This window comes from Mastigoproctus giganteus, chromosome 7, assembly GCF_048544385.1.
Source record: "Mastigoproctus giganteus isolate SK-2022 chromosome 7, ASM4854438v1, whole genome shotgun sequence".
Taxonomy (NCBI): domain Eukaryota; kingdom Metazoa; phylum Arthropoda; class Arachnida; order Uropygi; family Thelyphonidae; genus Mastigoproctus; species Mastigoproctus giganteus.
The window spans coordinates 211,605,511-211,622,923 of record NC_143581.1 but is presented as its reverse complement, the minus strand read 5'-3'; the positions used below and the strand labels follow the sequence as shown (position 1 = coordinate 211,622,923).

The following is a 17,413-nucleotide window of genomic DNA, read 5'->3' as shown; positions in this document are numbered from 1 at the left end:
TTGGCAATGACTTGAGCCATGATGGTGACAGACTTGTGAGCAGGCACATTGTCTTGGTGGAACAAGACACCCCCCCCCACCCTTGCTGAGTTTTCCTTGGATTTGTTTTTGATGTTTTCATGCAAATGTTTGACATTTGCATGAAACCTGGGTAATATGCCCCTGTGACAGTCTGGCCTTTCTTAAGATAATCGATCCACTAGTAATACTCTGTCAGCATCCCAAAAACTGATGCTATCACCTTGCCATTAGAAGGGATCAAGTTGGCTTTCTTTGGATGGGAGAAGAGATGCGCTTCCACTGTTTGGACTACTCCTTTGTGTCTGGCTGAAAGTGATGGACCCATGTCTCATTCATGGTCACATGGTCACAAACCTTGTAAGGAATCTGCTTGAAAATGATGATGTTGTTCCCTTGAATTTACAGCTGCGTTTGATCTGCTATCAACAACTCGGGGACCCATTGTGCTGGCAATGTATTGAACTGCCACTCTTTAATCACTCATGAACAGATCATGCATACACTGAACTTCTGGATTGATGGATGCTGTAGGTCTTTCACAGCATGGGTCATGTTACAGGCTCTTCCTACCTTGTTTAAATTCTGCTGCCCACTTCTTAACCATGGAATAGAAACAGGCATCCTCCCCAATGTTGTAACCATATCCTCTTGAATTGCTTTTGCCATTAGACCCTTTTTCCCACAGATTGGATGAGAGCATGGTGAGTGATTTTGTCCATCTTTCCATATTCACACAACTTGATTAACTTCACGACCTGTAATTAAAAAAGGCATAATTGAAACTGCATTAAATGTGGTAGTTGAAGTGCATTAGCATTAATTGAGGCATATGATGCAAGAAAGCAAGCTTATACAGCATCAGCCAAAAAACCCCTTCCAATTTCACCCATCTGGTCACTCCAAATCTTTGTCTAGTTCAGCCTTAAATTTATTTAAGCTATCAACTTCCACAACAACAGATGGAAGATTGTCCAGCAATCAACTACCCGTTGGCTAAAGGCAAATTTCTGCACATCTATTCTACAACTGTCTTTCCTCAATTTGAATCTATGCTCCCTCAGGTTCTTAATCTGAGCAAGCGGAAGTATCCCGTCAGCATTGAGTCTGCTGAAACCATTCAAGGCCTTATACACCTTGCAGGTGCATAGTCTCCAGATGCTGCAGCTTGCAGAACTTAAGCCTTTCTTTGTAAGTGCACCCCTTTGTTGCTCTCACCAATCTTGTTGCCCTTCTTTGTACTTGTTCTAGTAACTCTACATCTTCCTAAAATGAGGTCTCCAGACTTGTATACAGTACTCAAGGTGTGACCTGACTATTGCCTTATACAAAGGATAATCACCTCCTTGTCCCTTATGTGCCTCCGTAGCTAGGTGGGAAGGAGCAGCAGTGCGTAGCACACGCTTCTTGATTAGACCGGGGTTCGAGCCCATCACTACCAAATACGGAGGATGCGGAAAAGTCAGGGAATGACCACCGCATATCCCGGAGCAATATGGCCTTAGTTGCTAATGCTCCTAAAAACCAAATTAATAAATAAATAAATAACTGTGTTACATTGGCTTTTTATCTGGGCATCAATGTTATGCTGGGCTGGGTGTTAATATTCTGAATTACCTAAAATGCTTTGAATGCTGCCTAATTTCCGGGAATGGTTTGGATACTACAAAACCTTAATTAAAGCACATCCCAGAAAACACCAATGAACTTACGTGACTGCCTAAAATATTATAAAGAAAATTATAAATTTTCTTTATAATAGGACGATGATCTTGTGCCCTGAAGATCTATTCAGCAATGTGAAGAAAAGAACTTGCAGCATCAGCTCAGTTTGTGTTTTCCTATATTATAGTCATTTTCCTATATTATGGTGCAATAATGGTTCCTTTACTATAAAACTTGTGCTATGGATAACGTTTAGCAAGAGAACAGGTAAGAGGCAAGGATAAACGAAACATAATTTATTGTTAATACTACGTCAGAAATATATATATATATGTATATGAGGATAGAACATCTCACACTAACATCACTAACATGAATAAGAAAGATATCTTATATGTCTTTCTTATTCACTTATTAGCTGGTGGTGTGGGTCTAGTGACATGTTTATGATCTTCAAATGATACATCTATGGTATCTTGCTTGTACTCTAGTTGATGATCTTCATCTCACAAGAGTATATAGGTATATACATACATACATATGTATGTATATACCTGTATATACATACATATAGGCACTGTACCAAAACCTTAAGTAACAATTGGGTATTGTGTAGTCACCTTAATACTAATGTATTAACTAGACAAGACAATAAATATACTAATGAGGTGGGATGCTTATGTATAATTACAAAGAGGGTTAATGTAAGTAAAACTTACCAGTATAATGAATGATTCAGTCCAACTGTATCTGGAACTATCTTTCATCCTATTCAGTGCTACTGGAAACTTCGGCTAGGTGATCTTTGGGCAGTGAAGTTCTTAGGTAACGGTGGTTACGTCTTCTCCTTTCTGAGTGGGGTTCTCTAGATTTCTCGGCAATTCTTTTAATCAATCTAGAACTAGGGCCAAAAGTAGTATAAGAGCATGCAAAAGCTAGCAAGCCCAAAGCTTTCAAAACTGGCAAAAGAAGCTATAATCAGAAGCTCTGTCAGCAAGAGTGTGTTCAAAAAGTCTTAGGAAAGGCCATCATAGCAGTCTTAATCTCCCTCTTTTGTTTTCACCTCAGTATATATTTAGGTCCACCCCCCTCCCTTTTATACTTTTCATGCTTCCATTGGTCCGGAGCTCGTTTTAGTGGGGGGTATTAATTTTCCAGGGCTGATATCTGGGGACCAAAAACAGCAAAAATGAGCTACAACTATGTGAAAATGAAACTCATATTTGTTAGTGGTGAGAGTTCTTGATCTCTGTCGGAACTCTAATTCCTGCAAAAGGAACTACCTGACACAATCTGCTCTGCAGTTATTAGATTCGGGTTACCCCATAAAGTCTGTTTTCAATTGTAATAACTTCCTTTTATCTGATAAAAATATCAAGCACATCTCTGTTATCAGCATTTTCCAACTACCATCATGGTCAAAAGCTGATCAGGTAATCGCCTCCTGTTGTGCTGTGACCCCACTAATAAAGGTAGGATTGCATCACAATTACTGACCTTACTTAATGTGATGCCAGTAAGGCGTGCGCTCTAGCTGGGAAGGAATGCTGATAAGTGCAGTGTTGTGTTTCGTACTTTCTAAAGTACAGTAGAGGGACAAAAGTATGGGGGGTAGCCTGAAGGCGGATGATAGGTGAAATTCAGGTATTTTACAACTGTTCATTGTACTCATCAGAGTCATTTGGCCTATAACATACTCCTACTCTCATTTTCCCTTTCCCAGTGTTTATGTCACACCAAACAGACTCAACATTGCACTGTCCACCTGTGTCAACTGGATGCACTTCCTTAGATTTATTTTTTAACTAACAGCATAACCCCTCCTCCCTTCCTACCCTGTCTGTCCTTTCTGTACACATTGTACTCCCCAAATTCTATTTCTGCACTGCTTATATCTGTGTGACACTATGTCTCTGTTATCCCAACAATATCTGCCTTTAATGTCTTGATCAGCACTTCAAATTCATCAAATTTATTTACCATACTTCTAGCATTGGTTTACATACAAGTATACATGCACTTGTTCATACACTTAGTTACCCTAACACAGCCCATGTATTTACTTGTTCCATGATGATTCCCGGCAGCTCTTGAAGTCTCCAGCAACTTGCTCTCTAGGCTGCTGCTCATTATAATAGAAACAATGCAAGAATCACTTTCGCCTCTGCCTGTGGCTACTTTTAATCTTTTAGTCTGTGTATCCCCCCAATCTAGCAGTTTTCCGATCCACCTAACACTGCCTCAATAGCATCAAAAAATATTCTTGCATCCTTTCTATTTAAGTGTATCCCATCCTTGTAGAAGCAGTCTCTCCTATTAGCAAGCACAGACCACGCTGAAAAAATTTCTACCCAGTGAGCCTTGCACAATCTCTCCAGGGCCGAATTGATTGACAAGGCTCTCATCGTATACCCCTCTCCTATTGTCTGGGCAGAATTGCAGACACTCTCAAATTTAACCCTAACTCGCGACTTTTTTCCAGCATTGACCTGTACTTGTTAAGTAAATCTGCAGACCTCTTACTCTTAAGGTCATTAGTGCCAACAATATCACATTTTGTGCCCTTAAAAGATGATATCTACCCTACAACATCGTCAAATTTTGCCCCTGGCAGACATACCCTGGTCCTGTTCCACTTATCCTTCTTGCATAGTATATTCCCCATCTCCCTGACAATAGAGTCACCGACAATAACTAGTTCCTGTTGAACTAGATATTGTTCCACAGGAAATTAGGAGTTGGCGCCTAATTTCTTCAGTCTCTGCACACACAAAGACATCCTCCTTGGCTAGATCAAGTCTTGTTCTAGACAGTTCTGCAAACATTTCACACATTGTTTAAGACTGTGATGCATTGGAGAATTGCACCCTTTGGTTCTCCCGTAGGCCACAGCACGCTGGCTATTTTGTGAACGCTGCTTTGCTGCTCTAGTCTGGGTCATCATTCTGTTAAGTATAATTTAATTAACAATGAACTTTTACTGATTAATTGATAATACTATAGTAATCTAACAGATTTCTTATACAGTGCTAAGTTTTTCGCTATCTAGGTTTATGCTATTCCGTATCGTATAACAATGGCGGCAAGATACGAACATAAAATCTATGGACACTAAGTATTAACTTTCAAAACTGCTATCTAATTTCAAAAATAAACCACGGAGCTTGGCTAGAACTATAAAGCTACTTATAGAAAATAATTTAGTATAACAATTAAGGCAATAAAACGACTAAATATAAATGAAAACGTAGCATTTGCCGGAGCTGCAAAAATTTTGGTCAAGGTGGTAATAACCTCATCAAGTGCTATATATTACATACTGAAATTTTTAACACTGTACTACTACCCTTTCATACACAGGCCACAAATTTTTCAACCCACTTCCTCATATAGTTACATTTTTTTTTTATGATATATTGCAGAAAATATTCTACTTTCCATACATGTTCTGAAAAGAATTCTGTACAGAATATAATTTTCTCCTAAAAACAGAATATTCTGTGTATACAGTGATGCTGTTATGGTAGCAACAAGAATGCCATTGCAGGAATATTAAAACAAAAGCAAAAGATTCATTGTTATTTGCTGGCTTTGTTGATTAATTCATTTAGCTGTACAAAAGATATGCAAAAAAATGGTTTGCAATTCAAATTGGATGAAATTCTTGTGGATGTATATTGTTTCTTGAGAAAACTGTCAAAAGAAAAAATGAGAGGCTATAGAGGTTTCAAAGTTTTTTTTTTTTTTTTTTTTTATGTGAACCCCAAACAAGAGAGGGTTGGGTTGGAGGTTGAGAAGACGAAAGAAGATATTTGTTGACATTGGACTTGAACTTCTGTAGATTGTAATTTTCAGGAAATACGTATGAAGGAAGGTTGTTCCAGAAAACGGCAGTTGAATGAATAAATGAGGAAGATGAAAAGTTGGTTCTGTGGGTTTGAAGTTCGATGTTGGCTGGTGGCGGCACGTGTTCGGACTGTTTTGAAAGAGAGATTGGGAATTATAGAAGCGAATTCAGAAGAACAGTGCCCATGGAAGTATCTGTAGAAGAGGCATGCAGCAGAAACAGTATGTCTATTAGAAAGCGAGTGGAGAGACTCTGTTAGAGATGATTCATTAATTCATCTCTAACAGAGAGATGAATCATTAATTAACCTAACTGCCCTCTTCTGAATGGAATCAAGAAGCCTGAGAGAGGTTTTGGGGGCACCACCCCAGATGTGGGAACAATATTCCATGGCAGGGTGGATTTGCGATTTATACAGAGTGAGCAGCTGTTTGGAAGAAAAGTAATGCCGAGAGCGAAAGAGAAAACCAAGTTTTTTAGATGCAGAGGAAGCAATATTTGTAATGTGCTTGTGCCAAGAGAGATTAGAAGTCAGGGTAATCCCCAAAAGAGATATATCATTTTGCCTAGAAATCGGAGTGTCACTAAAGATAAGCATAGAAGCAGAAGAATCCTTTTTGCGAGATATAACACAAGACTGAGTTTTAGAAGGGTTGAAATCAACTAAGTTGTCTTTGCTCCACTGGAGAATTACCTGATGATCGGCATTTAAGGAATTGGTAGCAGATTTTCGAGAAATTGAAGCTGATTGAGCAGGACAAGGTTTCTCAAAATGGAAAGTGGAATGCAATGTGCTATCATCGGCAAAACTATGGATAGGATTTCCAGTCAATGGAAGAAGGTCATTAATATACAAGAGGAAAAGAAAGAGTGGGGGAAAGAACTGAACCTTGGGGGACACCGGCATTAGTGGAGAAGTTAGAAGACAGAGAGCCATCTACCATCACCCTCAAAGACCTTTATGCCAAACACGATCAAAAGCCTTTGAGATGTCAAGAGCAACTACTTGTGTTTCACCGAACCTTTGCATTGAATTAGTCATTAAATGGGCAACATAAGCCAGAATATCACCAGTTGGCAAACCATAAGATGGAAGCTTGTTTAGAAGACCTTTATGCCAAACACGATCAAAAGCCTTTGAGATGTCAAGAGCAACTACTTGTGTTTCACCGAACCTTTCCATTGAATTAGTCATTAAATGGGCAACATAAGCCAGAATATCACCAGTGAATCGACACTGACCGGATCCGTACTGGCGATCGTTGATCAGACGGAAGGTTTCTAGGTAGTTTAAGAGTTGGCGGTTAATTGATTTCTCCATTACTTTAGAAAGAGTAGAAGTAATTGCAATGGGATGAAAATTGGATGTGAGGGATTTGTCACCCTTTTTAGGAACTGACTGGATATGAGCAAATTTCCAAACAGAAGGAAAAACACCTTTGGAATAAGAAAGTGAAAAAAGGCGGCAAAGAATAGGAGTAAGTTCAGGAGCACAGGTTTTGAGAACAAGTGGAGAAATACCATCAGGACCTCGAACTTTCTTAGCATCGAGATTCAACAAAATCCTTCTGATATCCTTTTGACGGAAGACCACAGGAGGCATTAAATGGAGCGTGTTGGGAATGGTGGGAGGTGTTTTACCAAGATCATTAATACATGAGTTGGAAGAAAAATGGGATGCTAGCAGGTCAGCTTTATCCTTGGCTGAAGTGACAACAGAACCATCTGGTTTGGACAGAGGTGGGAGCAGAGATGGGCAAAAGTTGCGGCCACTAGCTTTGGCAAGAGACCAGAATGCTCGGCTACCATTAGGGCAAGAAGCAAGTTTTCTACTCTTAGCCTGTTCAAACTCTAGTTTGGACTGATTAATAACTGCTTTACAATTGTTGTGAGCTTTGGTGTAGGCAGAAAATGAAACTGAAGAATTAGAAACAAGCCAATTACGATATGCAACATTCGTCTCTTGAACAGCCTTAGCACATTTATTGGAAAACCGAGGTTTAAAGGACGAGATTTTAAAGTGGAGTGTGGGATAAAGGATTCCATTCCTGCAAGAATAATTTCACTGACACGATCTGAGCAAACATTGACATCAGAAGTTTTGAAACAGTAATCTGACCAAGGAAAAGAAGAAAAGACGTCTCGCAAGTCATCCCATTTTGCATTCTTGTAATGCCAAACAACACGAGGTTGGGAAAAGCCATGAGATAAAGGTTCCATTGGAAAAGAGACAATCACCAAGTTGTGATCTGAAGTGCCTACACCACCTCTCACTTCGACTGTGTACTTAGAAGGGTTGTTTGTGAGAAAAAGAACAAGCGTATTGGCTGTATGATTAGGATTGTCCGGTATTCTTGTAGGTAAATGAACAATCTGTGCTAGGTCATTAGTAATTGCAAAAGCCTCAGCATCTCGACCTGCTGGGTCGGCGTGACTAGAAAACGGAAGCCAGCTGGAGTTGTGAACATTAAAATCACCAAGGAAAATTACCTCACTGTTAGGAAAGTTGGACTGGAGAAAGTCAAGTTGCAAAGAGAGGAAGTCAAAGAGCTCCAAATGATTAGTGGAGTTGGGAGAACGGTAGAGACAACAGATGAATTTGACACAATGAGGTAGAGAGATTTTAAGCCAGAGAAGATCAAAGAGAGGAGATTCCAAATTGCCAAGTCTCTGACAGTGAGTATCAGAACGGACATATGCACAAGTACCACCTTTGAGGCAAAAGGAATTATACAGCGAATAATTTGGGCATCTGAGATGAGCAGTAGTTGAATCAACCGATAACTGAGATTCTGTCAGAAAAAGTACATGGGGTTTGGCAGACTGCAAGTGGAAATGGACATTGTTGAGATTAGAATTGAGTCCACGTATATTTGTGAAATGAACTAGGAAGTGCTTGGGAGGTTTAGATCTTTTCACAGATAAGCTTGCCCTATTCACTATCTGGCAGAGTAGAGGTAGCAAGATTATACACTAGCTGATCCGGAAGCCTCCTAGAGAGTTACTAATAGGTTCGGTCCAGTGTACTAACTAGTGGCCGGCCTGTGAACACCGTTTTAGAGCTGTACCCTCGAAAGGTAAGGAATATTGGATCTCGCCACGATGTTCATCATAACCTCAAAAGTCATCAATCATACTGCATGATGGAAGAGATAGGGAAGGGTTGACCAGAACTTAGCTCTAGAGACTAAACATGGGTTCCACCACTTCAAGCCTCCTATAAGCAAAGTGGTGGTATTTCAACGGTTGATGAGAGTCATCTACCACCTAGTACTGCTTGGTAACATAGAGGGGCGGCGTTTCTCCATGTGGTGTGGGCGCCACACCTCGACCCCTGATTACGTTAGTTCACACCTGGGTGGTCACCCACCATGTACTTGTGCATGGAGGTTATACCCAGGATTACTAACAGTCCCACCATCGTGAAGGTGCAAGCAGAGGATTTGGCTGTCACAGACCGTCCGGACTTCGCCGAAATTGGATCCACTTGACTTGAGTGTCACCCGAATATCAGTTCCATCAGCGTTTTAGACTCCCAGGTAGCAAGAACAGCTTGTCTGGCATATCTGAGAGAATGTCTGTGACAACCTCAAGGACCAAATGTTGCTATAGTGACAACCCGGTTACGAACTATAACTCCACAATATGAGAGATGCTTGTTGGCATACGCGGTTTAATCTAAAACTATTTCTTGGCTTAATTTCTAAGAGTATGAAAAAGGTTGTTTATGCATGATGCACTTTCATCATTTGTACTACCCAGGTAGTATGCATGCATCGTTTGATTATAGCTTGCATTACCCATGCATAAACAACCTTTTTCATCCTCTTAAAATAATTTTAGATATTTATTTAACATGATATATTGTAAGATAGTAAAGTAATTATAAAGAATTGTGGGAGATGTAGTTTCTTTCTTTGGCAATTGTTTGTTTTATTTAATTTTACTTTATTGTTTATTATTAGTTATATTTTGTAGTTTACAATAATATACCTATGTAAATCTAGGCAGACACCATTATAGTTATAGCTCTAATGAATATTAAGTATTTCTTTTTCATTCCGCAAATTGAAAAGGAAGTTATAGATTAAATATGATGTGGTGGTGTAAAAAATTGTACTAATTTTCACATTTGATATTTGTTTGCAAGCAATATGATTATTACTAGTTTCACAAAAACTCTGTTTACACTGGTATATTCATTTTTTTAACTAATTCTTGTTTCCTTATTTAGGTTTTGCCATTGATAAAATCCTCCATTATTGAGCCTGAAAATCGATTAGCTGCTTCTCCTTTTTACTCAATATTAGGAGAGTTGTTTCAATTATTAGAAATGCAGGTGAGAGATAACCTGAAAGAGAGTGGGAAAAAATTAGAAATGGAATTGTTGCTGTCCTCATTTTGGAATAGGTTCTTTGAAATTTGTTATTCACTTTTGGAAGACAAATCAGATAAACAGACTCAATTACTTGATCGCCTTTCAAAGTTTTTTGACTGTCTAATTTGTCCTGAGATGAAAGTAAAACCTATATTGAAAGTTATGTTCCTTGATGATCACAAAGAATGCCAGAAAATAAATACACCAATAGAATTGCATGTTCGTAATTCAAATTCATGCTTACTGGAAAGTCACATAGTCACCAATACTTATATATTTTGTAAAGCACTTCTGAAATATGTAGTAGAAAAGGCAGATTTCTCATACATGAAACTCCTCAGTAAAATAATGGGAATATTACCATCTGAAGAACTTTTTGTCACTCTGCTGAAGATATTTGAAGATTGGAAAGGAAACAAAAGTGAAGCACCTGTAGAATTTTTTACAAAAGTAATACAGGTTCACTTTTTGTCTAATAAGGAAGTTAAGGATGTCGAATATGTTGTTGATATGGTTTTTGCAGTATGTTCTTGTCTAAATGAAAAAGAAGCAATAAAAATTCTAAATGAGCTTGTTGAGGTAAGTTGGTACTAAATAAATAATTGCATGTTATACTCATAATGTTCATGTATATGTTTATGTTCCATGTTATGTATAAAATAAGTAAAATCTTTAAAAAAAATTTAAAGATGGGATGGTTAAAAGTCTTCAGTACAGGTGTATACTTAATAACATTTCATTTTAATGACATGTGTTTGAAAATTGCCACTAATATTTGGTTTGTGATATCCCCTGCCTTATTATGGTAACACTTAATACCTCTAGAAATTATTTTTTTAGAAACATGCTGGAGAAATAACAGTGCTCCAAGCTGAATAAAACATTCATTGTAACATTGTTTACCACCAAACTGAGTAGAGTATCATTTAGTAAGTAGAAGGCACTCTGTGTACTGTTTATAGTTGATTTTTGTGTACTTAATTCATTTACTGGTTTTAATCTAATTGTCTCTTTTAAAATGGATTCAAAACACTTGTGAGAAGCACCAGCAGTATAATGGAAGGAAGTTGAGAAATCAGTAATGTAAGATTGGTGAAAACTATGATCATGTAATATTCATGATTATTTTGTTTTTGTAGAGTCACTGCAGGGTGTATAAAGAAAATTGGAGACTGCAAGAAAGGCTGGCTTGGATAAGGTTGGAGACTGTGGCTGATATTCTTGAATATGCTAAATTTACTACCAAAGAGCTCGAACTTGAATGTAAGACAACAGTGAAGAAATGTTAATTCTGCAGCCATCATTTGTATTTCTTTAGAAGCTTTTACCCATTTAGAATCTGCAATGTCTATCTTTGCTCAGAAAGATCATAAACATAAGAAGCATAAGGCGTTACCAGTTACTGTATAAAGAGAAGCACATAAATGTAAATAGACTATTTTAAATTACTTCAACCACCTACCTACACCAATGCTCCTCAACATGGGTAATAGTACCCACAATTGGGCATTTTTGTTTTGGTGAGTGGCAAGGCATTAAAGAGCTCACCAAATGCTGTTATAATTTTAACATTGAAAAATAAAATTCTGTAAGAAAGTTTAATGATATGCACATAAATTCTCAAATGAGACATGTCCAATTTGCCTTTTAGTTCATAATAATGGACATTGGATGGGTAGAATTGCTATTCTGTGACTGTTGTACTGCTGGTGATCACTTGTAGAACAGAATTTAGCAGTGCTATTATTAAGCCATTGTTGTCTTTATCACTTCCATAAAATAGCATTAGCATTAGTAGAGGCACACAATGCAAGAAAGCAGGCTTATGCAGCATCAGCCAAAAAAAAAAAAAAAAAAAAAAAAAACCACATTATCTTCTCATTTTACTCCTCCATTCGTTCCAAATGCCTGTGCAGCTCAGCCTTAAATTTATTTAGGCTATTAGCTTCCACAACAAAAGATGGAAGCCTGTTCACCAATCAAAGGCAAATTTCCGCACATCTATTCTACAACTATCTTTCCTTAATTTGAAACTGTGCCCCCTCAGGTTCTTAGTCTGAGCAAGAGGAAGACCCATCAGCATTCAGTTTGCTCAACCCATTCAAAGCCTTATACACCTCAATCAGATCACCTTGCAGGTGCCTACACTCCAGGTGCTGCAGTTTGCAGAATTAAGCCTTTCATGGTAAGAGCATCCCTTTGTTTCCCTCACCAATCTTGTTGCCCTTCTTTGTACTCATTCTAGCAACTCTACATCCTTCCAAAAATGAGGCCTTGTACACGGTACTCTAGGTGTGGCCTGACCATTGCCTTGTATAACGGTTTATAATCACCTCCCTGTCCCTGCTAGCAAAATTCTATAATTCCCGCTCTCTCTCTTTCAAAACAGTCCGAACACCTGCCGCCACCAGCCAACATCCATTTACTGTCCAACTTCAAACTCACAGAACCAACATTTCATCTTCCTCATTTATTCATTCAACTGCCATTTTCTCGAAGAACCTTCCTTCATATGTATTTCCTGAAAATTACAGTCTACAGAAGTTCAAGTGTAATGTCAACAAATATCTTCTCTCATCTTCTGAACCTCCAACCCAAGCAAGCACTGTACTAAGTGCTATAGGTTTTAATACCTCTTCTGTTTGGGGTTTACATAAAAAAAAAAAAAAAACCCCTCTCTCACTTGATGTACATGGATGACATCATATATGCCATAACCAAGAATCAACTCCAGCAGCTATTCCAGATAACCAAAGAGTTCAGCACTGATGTCAGGATGCAAGTTGGCTTGACAAATGCAATATCCATGGATTGCATCAAGGACATCCAGTCAGATGAAACTACCAGCAAACAGATTGAAGTCACAATAAAGAGAAAGGCCAACAAATATCTGAGGATGATGCTGGCTTACCAGTTAGAACACAGAGATCAAGGACCACCTGACTGAGAAGCTTGCTAAAATCAAAGCTGAATGGTGGGAACATGGTCACAGCCATGAACACTCAATGCAGTCCCAGTACTAGCATACTCCTTCGAGATCATAGATTGGATCAATACCGAACTGGAGGAAATTATGAAATCAACCAAAATAATGATGATGAAGAGCCACCATACCATCCAAAGTCAGCCATCAAGAGACTGACCATAGCCCAGAATGGAGAGCAGGGACTGACTCACCTCATCGAACAAGAGAAGGCAGTGATTGAGAACTTGCAGGATTACTTCCAGCAAAACACAACACAACAATCTAACAAGCCATAAGGAGGATAGACAAATGGCATACAACACAACCTTAACAAGGGGACCCTACTCACACAGACAGAAAAAACAAAGAAAAAGGTACTCCATAGGAGATACTACAATGCGACCTCCATCAAGACTACATAGATAAGGTGACTTACAGTGCATGACTCATGAATGGGAAGCTCTTCCCTGACTGAAGATTCATGTTCACCATCCAAGACCAGGTAATCAACATCTGGAACTACAAAAAATACATCACTAAGGACTCCGTAGTGACAAATGACACATATCAACGATGCCACCTGGCCCCAGAAACAATCCAGCCCATCACTTCGAGATGCAGGATGATCAACCAGACAGAATACACTTACAGAGATGACCAGTTGGTCAGGATAATACATCAGAAGCTAGCCCAAAAATATCAGTTGATCAAAGAAAGTGTACCATATTACAAGTATGAACCCCAGGCAGTACTAGGGACTCTGTCTTTGTGCCAGACTATACTAGGACAGTGCCATAATAATGGACAATCAATCCTGCAAAACATACCAGACATAACTCTCATCGGCAAGAAGGAAAAGGCTACCTACCTGATTGACATAGTGGTGCCCGACACCTCCAGAAAACCTATGAGGAAAAGATCAGGAGGTACACAGATCTAAGACAAAAAATCAAATGTATATGGAACAAGTACTGACCATCCTGATCACTGTGTCCACTACCACAGAGGTGCCAAAGAGCTTCCATAAGAACCTAACAGCAATAAGTCTTCTAGAAAACACTTACGAGGAGGTATCAAAAAGTTCATACTCTGACTTAAATAAAACATCAGTAGGAAGATGCCATTTTTAATATAAGTTGTCTAAATATTCAATAACTAACATGTGAAATTTCATTCCCATAGGTGATCATACACCAGAGGCGGAGCCTGAAATCTGAGGAAGAATGCTATAGTTGACAAAGTGGAGTATCGAGCAGTGATCAAGTTCCTGCATTTGGAGGGCAAGAAAATTCAGGAAATGAACAAAAAGGAAATGAAATCTGTGTATGGGCAGAATTGTCCATCTTATAACACTGTAAAAAAGTGGAAATGGGAGTTCCAGTGCAGTCGTACAAGTGTCTTTGACAAACCAAGAGAAGGAAGGCCATCAACATCACAGACAGTGAGACGGTTGCAAAGGTTGAGCAGCTGGTGCTGAGTGACAGACGTGTGACAATTAATTTCATTGCAAATGCAGTGGGAATTAGTTATTGGTCTGTCTACAGAATTTTATATGACCATCTGCACATGTTTTAGATCTCTGCATGATGGGTTCCAAGATTGCTGATGCCTTTGCAGAAGCAATGTCGAATGCAGTGTTCTTGCCAACTGTTGGATTTGTGTAATGTTAATGTTGAGAACTTTTTTTGATCGGTTGGTGACAAACAACGAATGCTAGGTGTACCAGCACGAACTGGAGACTGAAGACATGTCAAAGCAGTAGAAGCACACCTCCTCCCCACCTCCCAAAAAAAGGCAACGGCTGCTCCATCTGCGAAGGTGGCGATGTCTGTGTTTTTGGATAGAAAAGGGGTTATCCTGACAGATCTACCTCATTGTTCCACACTTACTAGAGAATATGAAAATATGAAATACTACAGAAATCTTTTGAAAAAGTTAATGCAATGCTTTTATGGTGAAAAGGCATTGAATGTTGACCAAAGGTGTCCACCTTCTGTCAGACAATGCACCTGTTCACACTGTTGTTGCCACCCCCAACTTTGTTGCCCATTGCAGCTTCGAACTATTGCAGCACCCACCCTATTCTCCTTACCTAGCACCATCAGACTTCTTATTTCGAGAAATGAAGAAACCATTGCATGGACACCGCTTTGATTCGTCTCAGGAAGTCATCAATGAAATGGAATCGTGGTCTCAGGCAAAAAGTGTGGACTTCTATGATCAAGGCATTAAACAGCTGATCCATAGATGGGAGAAATGTGTTACTATACAAGGGGAGTACATAGAAAAGTATTAAAGTTTCACCTTTCTAGGGCTATTATTCTAGGTAAGGGTATGAACTTTTTGATACCCCCTCATACATGGAACTTCAGAAAGCCACAATTCTGAAAAGCTGTTGGATACTAAGAGAGTTCCTTGATCAATAGTAATGACAATAATAATAGTAACCAACCACAACCAGCTCCCCATGCACTTGGTAACAGTACCCATCATGGGGTGGAAAAAATCCTATAAAGGAGAAAAGTAAATAAATAAATTAAAAAAATTATAATAATGCACTATTTATAGTTACTAGTGAGTATAATCTAGTTGTGTAATATATTAGTATTAGTAGTGGCAAAGGATGCAAGCTTATACAGCATTAACAAAAAAAAAATAATAATAATAAAAAAAAATACCATTTCACCTATCCATCCTCTTCAATAGTTGTCTAGTTCTTCCTTGAATTTATTCACGCTTTCCACTTCCACAACAACAGATGAAAGTTTGTTCCAGCAGTCAACCACCTGCTGTCTAAAAGCAAACTTCTGCACTATCTATTCTACAACTGTCTTTTCTTAATTTGAATTTACGTCCTCTCATATGTAGTCTGAACAAAGGAAGAATCCCATCCACACTGAGCTTGCTAAATCCATTCAAAGTCTTAAACACCTCAATCAGATCACCTTGCTATGCTTAGTCTCCACATGCTGCATTTTGCAGAATTGAAGCCTTTAACACATCTGCAGTACTCTGATACCAAAATTGTACCAAACATTTCTCTGATGTGTGAAAATCCTTGAATTCCTTTTCCATTCAAAAACATAAATATACCTGTTTAATCCGAAAGTTTAGATTAGAAAGTTATACAAGCAAATGTACTAAGAGCAGTGTTTTCTCAACCAGTTTCCATGAGCATTGATTGCCCAAATGTTCTGCAAAATTTTCTGCCATAAATTAGCACCTATCTACATTTTGATACTTTGGTATATGTTAAAATAAAGAGAAAATATACTCAATATATCTACCAAAACCAAATTCCCATGATGTAATTAATTTGAAGTAATTTGTTTCTAGTTTTGTACCCAAAGCAGATGAACAAAATAACTTTTATATGTTCATAGATTTGGTGTTCCACCAATTTCAAAATGTTCTGTTACTCAAAAGAAGGTTAAAAAACTCAGTTACAATTTCCTTCAAAATGCTCTTGAAAAATACTGAAAAGTTTTGCAGGATTATTTTTTTTTATTATTATTATACAGGGTGATTCAAAAGTCTCCATACATAGGGAAAATGGTCACTTTATTCACAAAACATGCCCAACATTGTTGCCATTCCTTTGGAAACACATACGGATGCATATGTGTTTTTGGGGGACTCTTTGCAAATGCTGCCAACACCATGCCAGTTGGGCCTTCATTGGTGGATATTAGTAGATGACCACTTCTTTTTGGTCAGAAACACTTCGTCTGTCTTTCTGAACTTCTCAGTAAGTTTGGCAACAGTGTCGTGTGTGATGTGTGCTTGCCAAGTCTCATGTTAAATTTCATTGCAACCTTGTGACAGCTTCCTGATCCGAACACGAGAATGATTTTTATACACTCTTCTTTAAACAAAGGCATTTTAGGAGGGTACCTAAGAACAGAAAAAAATAAACATTATTCCCTGTGTATGGAGACTTTTGAATTACCCTGTATAAGAGAATTATTATTTTGTCCCTGGTGTTTTCTTAGTATCTATACTGCTACTGCTAATCCATTAAAATTAGTATTCCTTCTAAGTATGAAAATAAAAAATTTCTTCTGTTTGTCCACTTAAATAAGAAGCTGATTATAATTCATCATTTAAGAGAATTTACCCACCAAGTTAATTTATCAAATTGCTTATTTGATATTGATTCAAGCTTAATGTTGAAGTTTGCAGATGATACAAAGGTTGGCAGGGTTGCTAATAACAGCAATGACTGTATGCTACTGCAACAGGATCTAGAAAAGTTGGGCAGATGGGCTGAGAAGTGGCAACTGAAGTTTAACTGTCAAATGCTAAGTACTGCATATGGATAGCAGTAACCCCTGAGAAATGTACTAACTATGTGGTGTTACACTCGGGGTAGTGGAGAATGAAAGAGACCTTGGGGTAACTGTGGTCAGATATGAAGTTTTCTGAGCAGTGCAGACAGTCTGCAAGAATAGCTCTTGGCATCTTGTCAATAATATACAGGAATTTTGCTAGCAGGGATAAGGAAGCAATGGTCAGGCCACACCTTGAGTATTGCATATAG

General features: G+C 38.4%; 1 protein-coding gene across 1 annotated transcript in view; it reads left to right on the top strand.

Annotated features, from left to right (window-relative positions):
• Ltn1 (E3 ubiquitin-protein ligase listerin) overlaps positions 1–17,413 on the top strand; it is a 264,614-nt gene that overhangs the window by 97,931 nt on the left and 149,270 nt on the right. Inside the window, exon 10 of the mRNA XM_090378100.1 lies at positions 9,765–10,487. Coding sequence (XP_090234226.1) covers positions 9,765–10,487 — 723 coding nt within the window. The remainder of the gene's footprint in view (positions 1–9,764; positions 10,488–17,413) is intronic.